The sequence below is a fragment of the Callospermophilus lateralis genome, chromosome 3 (assembly GCF_048772815.1).
Source record: "Callospermophilus lateralis isolate mCalLat2 chromosome 3, mCalLat2.hap1, whole genome shotgun sequence".
Lineage (NCBI taxonomy): Eukaryota > Metazoa > Chordata > Mammalia > Rodentia > Sciuridae > Callospermophilus > Callospermophilus lateralis.
Genome location: NC_135307.1, coordinates 66,773,609 through 66,787,652, shown reverse-complemented (window position 1 = coordinate 66,787,652; position 14,044 = coordinate 66,773,609). Strand labels below are relative to the sequence as shown.

The window sequence follows — 14,044 nt, the reverse complement described above, 5'->3', positions numbered from 1 at the left end:
GCCATCAGAAACAGGCATGTGGTTTCCATTGGAAGCCTTACTCTGATATTCTGAAATAGCTGATGATAATAAATAATTAGTATAGGGGCTTGGGATGTGACTCGTGGTAGCACACTCGCCTGGCATGTGTGCGGCCTGGGTTCGATCCTCAGCACCACATACAAATAAAGATGTTGTGTCTGCCAAAACTAAAAAAAAAAAATTAAAAAAAAATAGTATAAAGCTCAAAGGTGTCCTTTCCACTTCTAGATTTTTTTAAAAAAGTTTTTTAGTTGTGGATGGACACAACTTTATTTATTTATTTGTTTGTTTGTTTCATGGTGCTGGGGATTGAACCCAGGGCCTTGTGCATGCGAGGCAAGCACTCTACCAACTGAGCTATATCCCCAGCCCCCACTTTCAGAATTTTTAGTGTGTGTCATTACTCAGTTTCTGAAAACTGAATCCCTTCCCTTAGGTAAATAAAGGTGACATTCTGGTGGTCGCAACTGGTCAGCCTGAAATGGTGAAAGGAGAGTGGATCAAACCTGGGGCAGTTGTCATTGACTGTGGAATCAATTATGTCCCAGGTGAGTATTGCTGGGGAGGAAAGGTGGTTTCTGGGAAAGGCCCAGAAGGACAGGAAACCTGAGAGAGAACCTTTAGCCTTATTTTATGTTTGAAGTACTGAGGTTTAGAGAGACTGACTTGCCTGAGGGTGCACGTGGTTAATAGGTGAGATAGTTGCCTCTTGTGGGCAGGCCCACCTGGTGTGAGAATCTGGAACTTTCACTGCTGTATTGTAGTGACATAATCCTCGTTGATAATCCAGGGAGAGGGTGGCAGAGGGGCTGGGAGGGCGCTGCTGTTTGTCTTCATGTAGAGATCAGTTTGTTTTAACAAAGGTGATGGGTGGGTTTAAAATGTAGCGCAGTTAGTCCACTCTTACCCACAGTTTTGTTTTCCATGATTTCAGTTACCCATGTTCAACCTCATTCTGAAAATATTACATGGAAAGTTCCAGAATTAAGCAATTCATGAGTTTTACATTGTGTGCTGTTCTGAGTAATTTGGTGAGCCTCTTGTGCTGTCCCGTTTCATCCCACCTGGGATATGAGTCATCTCTTCCTTCTCCGTGTCCACATTGAATATACTACCTGCCTGTTAGTCACTTCGTAGCCATCTCAATTGTTAGATGAACTGTCATGGAGTTGTAGAGTTGATGTTCAGCTCACCCTTACTTCACTTAATCACAACCACAAAATGCAAGAGTAGTGATGCTGGCGATTTGGATATGTGAAAGAGAAGCTGTAGAGTGCTTCCTATAAGTGAAGAGGTTAAAGTATAATCAGGTATTTTGAAAGAAAGTGAAACCACATTCACATAACTTTTATTATAGTGTAGTGTTGTAACTATTCTATTCCAATGTTGTTGTTAATCTCATGCTGTGTTTAATTTATAAATTAAGCTTTATCATAGATTTGGATGTTTAGGAAAAAAATAGTATATATAGGATTTGGTACTGTCCATGGTTTTAGGCGAAACTGGAGATGGGGTTTTGAAACTATCCCCCACAGGTAAGGTGGATCTATTGTATAATTGTTGCAAAGTGCTGTGAGTGTCCAGAAGAGAGACACATTCTATCAAAAGTTCTCTGGAAGGGCTTTACAAAGTTGTTTGGGCTGAGGGTGTAGCTCAGTGGTGGAGAATTTGCCTAGCACATGTGGGGCCTTGGGTACCACCCTTGGCACTGCCAAATGAAAAAAAAAACAAACAAATGTTCAACCTGGATTTTTTTTCTCAGAGGAGAGAAATTCAGCTTTTTAGTCAAGTCCAAAACTCTATGTGGCTGCATGGTGGCCCAGTGACTTGGGAGGCTGAGGCAGGAGGTTCATAGGTTCAAAGCTAGCTTAACAACTTAGGGAGACCCTGTCTCAAAAAAAAAAAAAAAAAAAAAGGGTTGGGGATGTGGTTCAATGGTTAAGCGCCCCTGGGTTCAATCTCTGGTACAAACAAAACAAAACAAAACAAAAGCTGTATGTGGCCTCCTTATCCCCAGGTTATTCCTTATTATTTTGGCTAGTGATATCGTCATCCTTTCTTTTTGCATATCTGAAACCTTTTCATTTCCCTTCCAATCATTCTCTTTGTTGGATTCATTTTTAAATGTTAGGTACCATTTTCCCCTCTCCCCTGTTTTCAGTGTCATCCCAAGAGTTGCCCTTTCAGCTGGGTAGCTGCTGTCCATTTCTTGTTGGTCTGCCTATCTGCAGCTAATTCCCACGCAGATCTGCCTGCTGGCCAGGACCCATATGCCTTTTGTCTTCCCTTGTCTCTTGCCAGACTCCTCACATGAGCTTCAGCGACCCCTATAGTCCTTTTTCTTCTTTGCATTTAGTGAATACCTGGCGTAAGCTGTTGGAAGTGGACCACTTTGCCTTCCCTGCCAGTTCCTTGTTTGTCCTTTGCAATTTCTGTGCTGCATCCTTAGTGGAGTAGGCTGTTCAAACATAAAATTTTCAAAGAGCAATACAGTAATACCTGCATTGTTGCATACCTCATAGATTCAAGAAAGTAGCAATCTTGGGGCTGGGGTTGTGGCTCAGTGATAGAGTGCTTGCCTCACATGTGTGAAGCACTGGGTTCAATTCTCAGCACCACATATAAATAAATGAATAAAATAAAGGTCCATCAACACTAAAAAATATTAAAAAAGAAAATAGCAGTCTCTAATTGAGTGCTTCCTTCTTTGCAGCAAGGGCCATGCCAGGACTTGGACTACACAACCAAATAGGGCTTGGCTATGGCTGGCTGACTGGCTTGCTTTCTTTCTCAGGGAATCAAAACCAGGGCCTTATACTTTTCTGCCACTGAGCCACATATTCAGTCTTGAACTTCACTTTATTTTTGGGGGGTGTTGGGGATGGAACCCAGGGCCTTGTGCATCCCAGGCAAGTGGAGTTCTACTACTCTACCACTGGAGCTACTTTGATCTTTTAGTTTTACTTGCAATCCTCCTGCCTCAGCCTCCTGAGTCACTCAGACCTCACTTCGAATTGCATAGTTCCTCTCTGTTTGTGATGTCTGTTCCTCCTTCCAGACCTTGTCCTATTTCCCCTTAGCCAGGAGTGGTCTCACCTTCTTTTGAAAATCCTTCCTTCCCTCCCCTCCCCTCCCACAAAACTTGGCATTTCTTTTATTGTCTGTCTCATGTTTAGTGTCCTGTACGCTCCCTGCTAGGCTCCTCCCAGTCATCATCTCTGGGGAGTCTTCTCCAGCTTCCTGCCTTCTGACAGCTGGCACTCAGATCTGTTGAATTGTTCAGGGAGTTATAGCAAGAATAATCTTTTTTTTTTTCCCTCCCTTCCCATCTCAAGTTTGAAATGTAGACACCGACCTGCCAGGAGCATTAGTCACTGTCAAGTCCTCACTGTTTTTAACCTCCCTCCCACTCTCCCTACCTCGATTTTAAGACAGTAGCTCATAAATGATCACTCATTTTCTGGTAGTGTAATTATCTCATGGGTGATAAAGAAATTGCTCTCCTACAACTCCTCAATTTGAACACTTACAGCATGACATTCAAGCTCACTGTCTTTCAGTCCTTGCATCTTCTGTATCCTAGTCCTGCTGTGGGCATTTTTTGGATTAGATGTGAGATATGGAGAAGAAAAACCTGGGTGGGGATCTGGAATCTGGAAGATAAGACTGAAATGTTTGTTTACACATGAAACTTATCATCCTGTTCACATTGATTCTTTGTGTATATGGTAACACATGAATAAAATTAAAGCAATATCATCCTTTCTGTTCAGTGTTTTTGGTGATCCTGTGTATATAGGCAAATATATCGATAAGCCTGGATGTTATTGTGCCCCAGGGATGGTAGAATCATTGCATTACAGACCAGTGGGTGGGGTGCAGGACCTAAAAACCATTCTTTGCAAATATTCATTTTAGAAGCAATATATTCTATAACTAGGTCACTTCTTGGTTCATACTTTATTTAAATGTTTGTATGGGGCCTGGGGGTATAACTCAGTAAAGCCTTGGTTCTCTGAGCCTTGGGTCAGTCCCCAGCACTAAAAAAAAATTAAATTAAATCATTTGCATGACCTAGTCAAGGTTAACAGGGATAAATTACTTGACAAATTAAGAATGAATTAAGGGGCTGGGGATGTGGCTCAAGCGGTAGCGCGCTCGCCTGGTGTGCATGCGGCCCGGGTTTGATCCTCAGCACCACATACACTCTCTCTCTCTCTCCCACTCTCTCTCTAAAAAAAAAAAAAAAAAGAATGAATTAAGGTGAATTTATGTTTTTCAAAAAAGAATTTTTTTCTTTTATAGTTCTGGGAATCGAGTCTAGGTCCTTGCACATGCAAACAAGGAATTTATTTATTTATTTATTTATTAAGATTTACGTGCAGAGCAAAAAGTATTGGCCAGGGCAATGTGTGAAAAGTTCTTCTTCCTTAACATACTACTAAAGATAATTTGAAAAGACCTAGATTAATAGTGTTTTATTTGAAAGGCATAGAAGAAGAGGTAATAGATTTCCCACCCTACCCTTATTCAGTCTCAACTCATTCAGTATAATGTTTCCTGTACTGACAAATATTTATTTTTTAGTTGCAGTTGGACACAAATACCTTTATTTTATTGATTTATATGTGGTACTGAGGATCGAACCCAGAGCCCCACACGTCAGGCAAGCACTTTACCGCCAAGCCACAACCCCAGCCCCTCAATTGAGTTTTGTATATGCAACTTTCCAATGAAAGAGAAATTCTAGGGCCAGGGTTGATAATCCCAATGTTTATCTGCTATTGAAGCTGTATACTTAGGTTCAGAAGTGGTCACTTTTTCCCCTGAGCACATTGTTCAAAACTAAAATACAAAAACTAAGATGACTAATAAATAGAAATGAAAGGAGCATTTTAGGCTAATATCAGTGTATAACTGCATTTCCTTGGCATTTTGAAACGATTTCAGGGGTTATGAGGGGAAATGTTATACCATAGTTTGCTGCTTCATAATCTTCTAGAAACCAGAAACTACTCCAAGGAGTTGTGTTCACCAGCTTCCTCTAGTACATATCTAGGTTGGGAAGAAGAACCTTAATGTTTAGAGAACGCGTTTTTAGTTTCAAGGATGTGCACTTTCACTAGGCATGGTGGTATACACCTATAATTCTACCTCCTTGGGAGGCTGAGCCAGGAGGATTGCAAGTTTGAGGCCAGCCTCAACAAGTTGGTGAGGCTCTATATCAAAAATATGTGTGTGGGGGGGAGAAAGGGCTGGGGTTGCAGCTGAGTGATAGCGGCCACCTGGTTTAATCCCTAGTATCACTGCCGCACACACACAAACAACACAGAGAATTTGCACTTTCTTGTTTGGTTCTCAGCAAGCTTGTGAGATAGGTAGTGATGTTTCTTCTTTGCATCTTTGCACTTTCAAGGAACATGGGCACCGCAGAGTGGAGGACAAACAGTTAAAGGGTTTATCCTAGAGCATAGTTCTGGCTTTTTGGCCGCATCTGAAAGCTTCCCCTCTCAGCTGTGAAGTTCTGCTGAAGGAGAAGTGTATGAGGCTAAGATTCTACCAGATCCTGCTTTGGCAGCCTCATTGCTTCAAGGTCTAGGCCTGTGCCCCAGCCCCTCCCGGAAGTGCACCAAGCCAAGTGTAGGATGTTCTTTGTGTGAGTGAGCAATGATGCATCATTGGGTTTTGTTCTCTTGAACAGCTATTCTTTGCTGGTAAGATTTGTAGTTGTTCTTGTATCCATTTAAGGGAAGTGTAATTATATTCTTTGCCTTCAGCATACATTTAAGTAACTGCTCATCTTTGGAATTGGGTGTTGAATTGTTCCTCCAGCTCACGCATGGAGCTTACAAAACGCTGACAGTTGCTGTAGAAACGGTATCTGGCAGCTGTGACATAGTTGGAGTTTTTTGCACCCAAAAAAATTCCTTTGTAGGCCTTGGCAAATTAACATTTTAAAAGGTTCTCATTATATATTGGGTAGTTGGTTTTAAGAATAAAAAACAGTGTTTTATTTGCCACCTGAGGGACTACAAAAGGATTCTCCAGGTTCTGAAAAACTACTTAGTTGTCTTGTGAATTTTTGCTGGAAATATGATCTTCCTAGGAAATAGGAGACACCTGTCATCCCACAGTGGAGCTGGCAATGGAACCCAGGCTTCATGCATCCCTAGGCAAGCGTGCTGCCACCAAGCCACACTGCAACCCTATCCTGTGGCTTTTAATTAGACACTTGAGCCTCATGGGGTTATACACCCTAAAATTTGCCTTAGTTTTTGGAACAAACAGTCATAATTGATCACTTAGCTTGGAGATAAACTTAGCTTTCGATTCTGAGACTCTGCTTTGATTTATTCCCACTCAACCAGATGATAAAAAACCCAATGGGAGGAAAGTTGTGGGTGATGTGGCATACAACGAGGCCAAGGAGCGTGCAAGCTTCATCACGCCTGTCCCTGGCGGCGTCGGGCCCATGACGGTGGCTATGCTGATGCAGGTATTGATGAGTGAAAGTTGCTGTGATTGTTCTGAAGAGTCATCACTGCTTTTCTCTCCCAAAAAAGAAATGGAAGAATGGAGAAATAGTATCAGTCACATTAACAGAAGAAATGGCATAATTCTTATTTCCTTTGGAATGTAATTCTCTCCAGAAACAGAAAAGCACAGACAGGCTGACTTGGCTCCATCTGTTTTGGTTTGCTTGCTCTTTATGACACATAGTAGCTGGTCTGGGGGGAGGCAAGCAGCCCCAGAGCATGTCAGGCACACGTGGACTCACCTAGAATCAAAGCACATTCCTAGGAGGATTATGAATCAGCTCATTTTGGGATTGAACTGGAGGGCCCTGATGTTTGGAACTGACACGGGGGTTAAAATAGTCACCTCTTCTAAGTTTCATTTATGTCATTTTGCCTAGAGCACAGTAGAGAGTGCAAAGCGTTTCCTGGAGAAATTTAAGCCAGGGAAGTGGACACTTCAATATAGCACCCTTAACCTCAAGACACCTGTTCCAAGGTAAAAATGAAATTTTCCTGATCTCGAATGTTATGGATTGCTGGGCTCAAGCTGATGGATACCATGGGCACATGAATGCTCCCAAGAAAAGTACCATCAGTTGGGGTGGGAGTTGTAATGCCATTACCAGTTTAGGATTAAATTCACTGAATAAAGACTGATGCCTATCTTCTGTGTTTTTAAAGTGACATTGATATATCACGATCTTGCAAACCAAAACCCATTGGTAACCTGGCTCGGGAAATCGGCCTGCTTTCTGAAGAGGTTGAACCATATGGTGAAACAAAGGCCAAAGTCCTGCTCTCGGCACTGGAACGCCTGAAGCACCAGCCTGATGGGAAATACGTGGTGGTGACTGGGTACCGTGTTGCTTTGTGTTGCCCTTTGAGTCTTCAGAGCCATCTTGACTATTACCAGGGCTTGCATTTGCATGTGGCATGCATATGTGGAGGTGCCTTTAATTTTGCCTTGGCGTTTTCACACACACCTGATCTTATTTGATCCTTATAGCAACCTCTTGAAGTAGGGAAGAGTAGAAGTCTTTCAGAGATGAGAAAATTAGTTTTCCATCTTGTAGAGAGAAGAGTATGATTTTTTTTAATTAAACCCCTAATTCATTAATTCAATAGATCTCCTGAGCAGTCCTTTTTTTGGAAGTTCTCTTTCAATTTATTTGTTGTTTTTAGATATACATGACAGTAGGGTATATTTTGATATATTACACATACATGGTGTGCAACCCATTATAATTTTCATCCCATTCTTGTGGTTGAACATGATGTGGAGTTACATCGGTCGTGTATTCATATATGAGCTTAGGAAAGTTGTGTCTGATTCATTCTACTGTCTTTCCTATTCCCATCCCCACTTCCTTCCCTTCATTCCCCTTTGTCTGATCCAATGAACTTCTATACATCCCCTCCCTACCTTCCCTTGTTATGGGTTAACATCCACATGTCAGAGAGGACATTCAACCTTTGGTTTTGGGGGACTGGCTTATTTCCATTCATCGGTTGAAGGGCACCTAAGTTGGTTCCATACCTTGGCTATTGTGAACTGAGCTGCTATACCCATTAATGTGGCTGCATCACTGTAGTACGCTAATTTTAAGTTCTTTGGGTATTATAATCCGAGGTGTGGGATAACTGGGTCAAATAGTGGTTCCATACCAAATTTTCTAAGGAATCTCCATACTGTTTTCCAGAGTGGTTACACCAAGTTGCAGTCCCACCAGCAATGTAGGAGTGAAACTTTTCCCCACATCCTCACACTGAGCAGTCATTTTTTAATGCTGGGTGAAGTTATATTTAAAGCTAGTTTTTGTTGTTGTTGTTAACAGTACTGGGAGTTCAACATAGGGATGTACTGCCACTGAGCTATATCCCAAGCCCTTTTTATCTTGAGACAGGGTCTCTCTAAGTTGCTGATGCTGCTCTTGAAATTGGTGATCCTCCTACCTTAGCCTCCCAAATTGCTGGGATTATAGGCATGTGCCACCACGATAGCTAGGTTTATTTTTTCAATGCCAAGGATGTAACCCAAGACCTTGTACACACTAGGCAAGTGCTCTACCTGAGCCACATTTCCACCCCAAAGGAAGAAATTAAAGAAAGTAAAATTATAGCATCTGTCTACAAGATCAAGTGTCAAGAATATTTGCTTCTTACAATTAGAGCTTTTCCTTCTTTCTTTATTTTTCTTTTTCTTTTTTTTTTTTTTTTTTTAAGCTTTTTGGAAATTACAGCTAAGAATTTTAGAAAAGATCACTTTCAGGGCTTTTGTCCTTATTTAGATTTAGAGTCATTCTCTAGTATCTGTTAGGTCTGACTTAGTGAAAGATAAATAATTCTATGAATAAATCTTTTCCTCTTTTGCTTTAATCTTGAAGAATCACTCCAACACCCCTGGGAGAAGGAAAAAGCACAACCACGATCGGTCTGGTGCAGGCTCTTGGCGCCCATCTTTATCAGAATGTGTTTGCGTGTGTGCGACAGCCTTCCCAAGGGCCCACCTTTGGAATAAAAGGTACTTATGGGACAAGGCCAAGGAGGCCAGAGGGCACCTACCCCTCCTTCACTCCTCTCGGACCCACTTGACTCCTGAATATGTCTGAGGTCTTCACCTCATTTAGACACTAGGAACACCTGTTGTTCAAGTCCTCCAAAGAAGTGCATTTGGTGAAGGCTCTCCTTGGATCACCCCAGCTCCTGTAGCTATTGGACATTGCACAGGGATTCTCTGGGATTGGTAATATGTAGCTGGAGGTGCTTTTATTTGATCCTAATAGTCTACCGTCTCAGTAACAATAAAGTTATCCTAGCTATTGATTCATGCTGACACGTCTGAGACAGACTCTAGAGATGTCTTGTTGGAAATAAGAAAAGCCTACTTTTACTGAATGCTTTTTTGTCAGCTATTGTGCAAAGCATATTATTTCTATGCATATTGTTTCATTTTATAGTTCTACATGACATAGTATTATCACCATTTTATAATAGCAGCAACAGAATTTTAGCAATAACTTGGTCAGAGGCGCCTTTATTAAGGACCAGAGCAGCTTCCCATGTATATTTCACACATGCTTCTGATTGGATGAGAACACGACATCAATAATCATCTTTCAGAGTTTGATTGCTGCAATAGTGTAGACCTGCTCTTCTAATTAAAATTATTTTACTAATTATAATAGGTTCAAGTCACCTTTCTCATTTGTTTGGTGACAGGGTATCCATTCTTGTTTCAGTAATTACTGCAAATGTCGACACCAGGCACACCTCTGCCCTTCTACCTGTTTTATGAATGTGTTTTGACTTAGTTCTGCTTTCGAGCTTGTCTTAACAGCCCCCTTTCCACTTTGGAAGGAGCCTTTCTCCTTGTTCTATTTAGTGAACCCACTATTCTCCTTTTCCTCTTATTGCCTCATTGCATGGTCTCTGCCTCACAAAAATAAAATGTATACTCCAAGTTGACATTTATCTCACTAATGATGTGGTAACCTGGATGTTTTTGACTGGCCTTGTGTTAATAATCCAAATGGTCCAGCATAACTCTAGCAGTTAAGCTGTTTTCTAATATATGTCTACTTCAGGAAGGATTAGTCTCTGTGTTAGGTGTGAATACTTTAGAAATTCCTATTTTGAAAGCCAGAGTAGCTTTATGAGAGTAGGAAATTAAACAGGCTTGCCTTTATGTAACTGTCAGCTGAGTCTTTTAATGTGTTAGGAATCACAGGGAACCTATTTCTAAAGATAATGACTAGGTATGTATGTATGTGTTCGTGATTTTGTCATTTAGACTCAGATTTCAATTGAGAGACTATTCAGCATGAACATGATCAAGTGTTTTACTGTGATAAAAGAAAATTAGAAAATACTTGATCAAATCTGTCCAAATGACTATTAAAAATAAACAAATAATATGCTTAGTTACAAAATCCTTTTTTTTTTTTTTTTTGGATTCCAAGTCATGGAGAAGCGTTTTTAACATGAGCCTCCAACCTTTACTCTCCCCTAGGTGGCGCTGCAGGAGGTGGCTACTCCCAGGTCATTCCTATGGAAGAGGTAAGGTAATCTGGGATTTGGCTGAATCAGACCCTTTTTATATCTTTAAACCTCCAGAGATTAAAGGGTTTTTTTCCTAAAAAATAGCACTGTTAGTGGACAAATGACTTGTTTCCCAGTAGAAGCAATGCAAATGGAAGAATCGTTTTAATTCATAAACTTTTGACATTTTAGTTCCAAAGTCTGGCTTTTAGTTCATAAGCAAGTGATCAAATGGAGCATGATTTTGAGAAGCACCAGGACACAGTGAATTCAGGCTACTGACAACAGGAATGGGAACAAGAGAGGAAATGCAGTTGGTACCGCCTCAGTGTGTTCCTTCTTGCTCTTTGGTTAAGGGATCTGAGTATGTCCTCAGCAGTCTGTGTTGCTGTTGGTTCCAATGGTGTTGAATTTATGATCTCTGTGCTGTTAAGAGAAAACTGTACTGTGTGGGGGAGGAGTTTCTCTTGAAGACAGCCAGTCACTCATTTTCTAGGAGCTCCCGCCACTGGGCATTCTCCACTAACTGCTGACCTTGGTATTCCCCTGGCGTTAAGATGGAGGTTGACTGGTTGCAGTAGAATGAAAGTTGGAAAGACAGAGCAGCTGGGAGACCAATGTGGCTTCTGTTCTGTTATAGTTTAATCTCCACCTCACTGGTGACATCCATGCCATCACCGCAGCTAATAACCTCGTCGCTGCGGCCATCGATGCTCGGATATTCCATGAGCTGACCCAGACAGACAAGGTAGGGTGCCAGGGGCTTTTGAAAGGGCTGAAGCACCCAGATTAGTGTTGGCCCCTTGGGTAGCAAGGCAGAGGGGTTCCTCTGACCTAAAAGCCCTTTCCCTCCTTTTCTTTAAGGCTCTCTTTAATCGTTTGGTGCCATCAGTAAATGGAGTAAGAAAATTCTCTGACATTCAAATTCGAAGGTTACGGGTAAGTTTTTTCCCTCTTTGTGATATTGTCTAAAATTTGGTGATAAGGATATAAAACTCTCCTTAAAATATCATATTTTGTGTCAAGTTACGTCAACAATCATAGTCCTGTCGTCATGATGTGGGTGGCAAGGATTGGTGGTCAAGGTTATTTCTCATTTATTTATAAATTATAAATAGTTAGTCCTGGAACAAAGAGAGCACTGACAACCTGCCCTCAGCTAAGAAGAAAACTGATGCTCCCTTTCTAGCATGGAAAAGAGTCAAGATGCCATTGCAGTAACATTGTAGTTTGATTCCCTGCCTTTCCCAGCCTTGGGACCTTAAAGCAAAATTGTTATAAAACTTGCCTTGCAGTTTACTCATCTGTACTTGCCTTGTTGCCCTGCATAGATAGAGGGCTATCAAATAGTTAAAGGAGTAGTTACTTTGAAATATTAATAGAAATTTAATAACAAATATATAGTTAATAAGCATATACTATACCACACTTCTAGGTTTTTTTTCCCAAAAGAAATGAAAACTTGTGTTCACACAAAAACCTGTGTATGAGTGTCTTTAGGGGCTCCATTAATAATCTCCAAAACCTGAGAATATTCTGCTTTCAAAGGATGAATGGATAAACAAACTGTGGTACATCTATACAATAAAAATAAATGAATTATTGGTACAACAACTTGGGTGAATCACAATAAGAAGAAATGAGTTATTGGTACACACAACAACTTGGGTGAATCTTAAAGACATTGTGCCGAGTGAAAGAAGCCAGTCTTAAAGGAATATGTGTGGTTTCATTTACATGACATTCTCAGTAAGACAAACTGTAGTGATGGAGGACACATCAGTAGTGCCAAGAGTCATGAGACAAGGCAGGGTGTGACCATGAAAGGACTGTAAAATTAAAAAATAAATTCATGTTGGGCGTGATGACACACTCCTGCAATCCCCACTATTCAGGAGGCTGAGGCAGGAGGATTGAAAATCAAGGGCAACCTCAGCAACTTAGTGAGCCCCCATCTCAAAATAAAAAGCAAAAAAGGACTGGGGATGTGACTAAGAGTTAAAGCTCCTCTGGGTTCAATCCCCAGTACCAAAAATTAAAAATAAATAAGTAAACTCATGTATTTCTTTATTGAAGAAGTAAGGAAGATAAATTTTATATATATGCTCTTTAGATAACATGGTACATGTAAGCATATAATAAATTTTGGGTGCTTATTACCAACAACACTTCTACTCACTTTATTTTTAATTCTTGGCCACTTTATATTTTGATGCTGCAAGAATAGTCCACGGAGCTCTCCTGTACCAGATGCCTTAATTGTTCACATGTTGCTGTACTTGCATTACAACTCTGTTACTATTAATACATGTGCATTTTTTGGTGGACCATTGAGAACAACCAACCATGACGCAGTCTGGCATTCAATAGCTTATTTTGCTTTTGCACCCCACCCTGCAGTGCTGTCCATCAGGTAGCTCAGCTGTTACTCCACTCACAACAGAGTGGTGCTCCATGAGGCACGAGGTGCCATGGAAAGAGCAGGCGACTTCTGATTTTACCTTTGCTAATAGAAATTTCTATCAGAGGTGAGGAGGGAAAGGCTCTTAAGCCAAGAAACATGCACAAGGTGATAGTACCTCTTGCAGGGATAGAACTAGGCCTAGGCCTCTTGTCCCTCTGTCCTGGCATTCTGTGTTGTATAGTCTGCCCTGGACACTTGCTGAAGAGTAGATTGTCAACAGCAGATTCTGAACAGGATGACCAAGGGTTTTGCTGGCTTTAGTGAGCAATGTCATGTTCTAGGTTTTGTGGGGCTCTCTGACAAGCCAATGAGTGGCCAGCTCTGCAAACAATCTGAGGTTTCAAAGCAGGTCCTCATAACACAAGAAAGAAACTGCGAGGCAGAGCAGATCTTACTGGGGCCCACTCTGAACTACCATGAATTGGAAGATGTGACCTGTGTAGACACTGTTGGGAGGAGAAAAATAAAAACCATTTTTGTATCTTTGGGAATGATGAGAAGTTAACAAAAGTACAATACTACATTAAAAGCGTGTAAAAGTTATGTTGATTTTTTATTGATATTCATTTCTGTCCTTTCTGAAATTTTATTTATTTATTTGGTACTGGTGATAGAATTCAAGTTCTTACATATGCTAGGTAAGCACTCTACCACTAAGCTGCCTCCTCATCCCCTAAAATTTCCATTTGAATTGGGCTTCTTGGTTGTCTGATTAAAAATCTTTGTCACAGTGATAGAGCATATGCTTGGTATGCATGAGTCCTTGGGTTCAATCCCTAACATGAAAAAAAAAGAAAAGGCAGCTCTCAGTGGTGCAATGGGGGAGGCTGAGATAAGAGGTTTGCAAGTTTGATGCTAGCCTCAGCAGATTAGCAAGGCCCTCTGTCCCAAAATAAAGAAGGCTGGGAATGTAGCTCAGTGGTAAAGAATATCTGGCTAAAATCCCCAGTATCAAAAAAAAAAAAAAAAAAAATGCTGGGAGTAGATTTCACTGGTAGAGCAT

At 41.0% G+C, this 14,044-nt stretch overlaps 1 protein-coding gene across 2 annotated transcripts in view; it reads left to right on the top strand.

Moving 5' to 3' along the window:
• Mthfd1 (methylenetetrahydrofolate dehydrogenase, cyclohydrolase and formyltetrahydrofolate synthetase 1) overlaps positions 1-14,044 on the top strand; it is a 68,108-nt gene that overhangs the window by 31,871 nt on the left and 22,193 nt on the right. For both annotated transcript variants that reach the window (XM_076850377.2, XM_076850378.2), the window contains exons 8-15: positions 458-569; positions 6,390-6,517; positions 6,938-7,035; positions 7,221-7,394; positions 8,924-9,060; positions 10,549-10,595; positions 11,218-11,325; positions 11,442-11,516. In XM_076850377.2, coding sequence (XP_076706492.1) covers positions 458-569; positions 6,390-6,517; positions 6,938-7,035; positions 7,221-7,394; positions 8,924-9,060; positions 10,549-10,595; positions 11,218-11,325; positions 11,442-11,516 — 879 coding nt within the window. The remainder of the gene's footprint in view (positions 1-457; positions 570-6,389; positions 6,518-6,937; positions 7,036-7,220; positions 7,395-8,923; positions 9,061-10,548; positions 10,596-11,217; positions 11,326-11,441; positions 11,517-14,044) is intronic.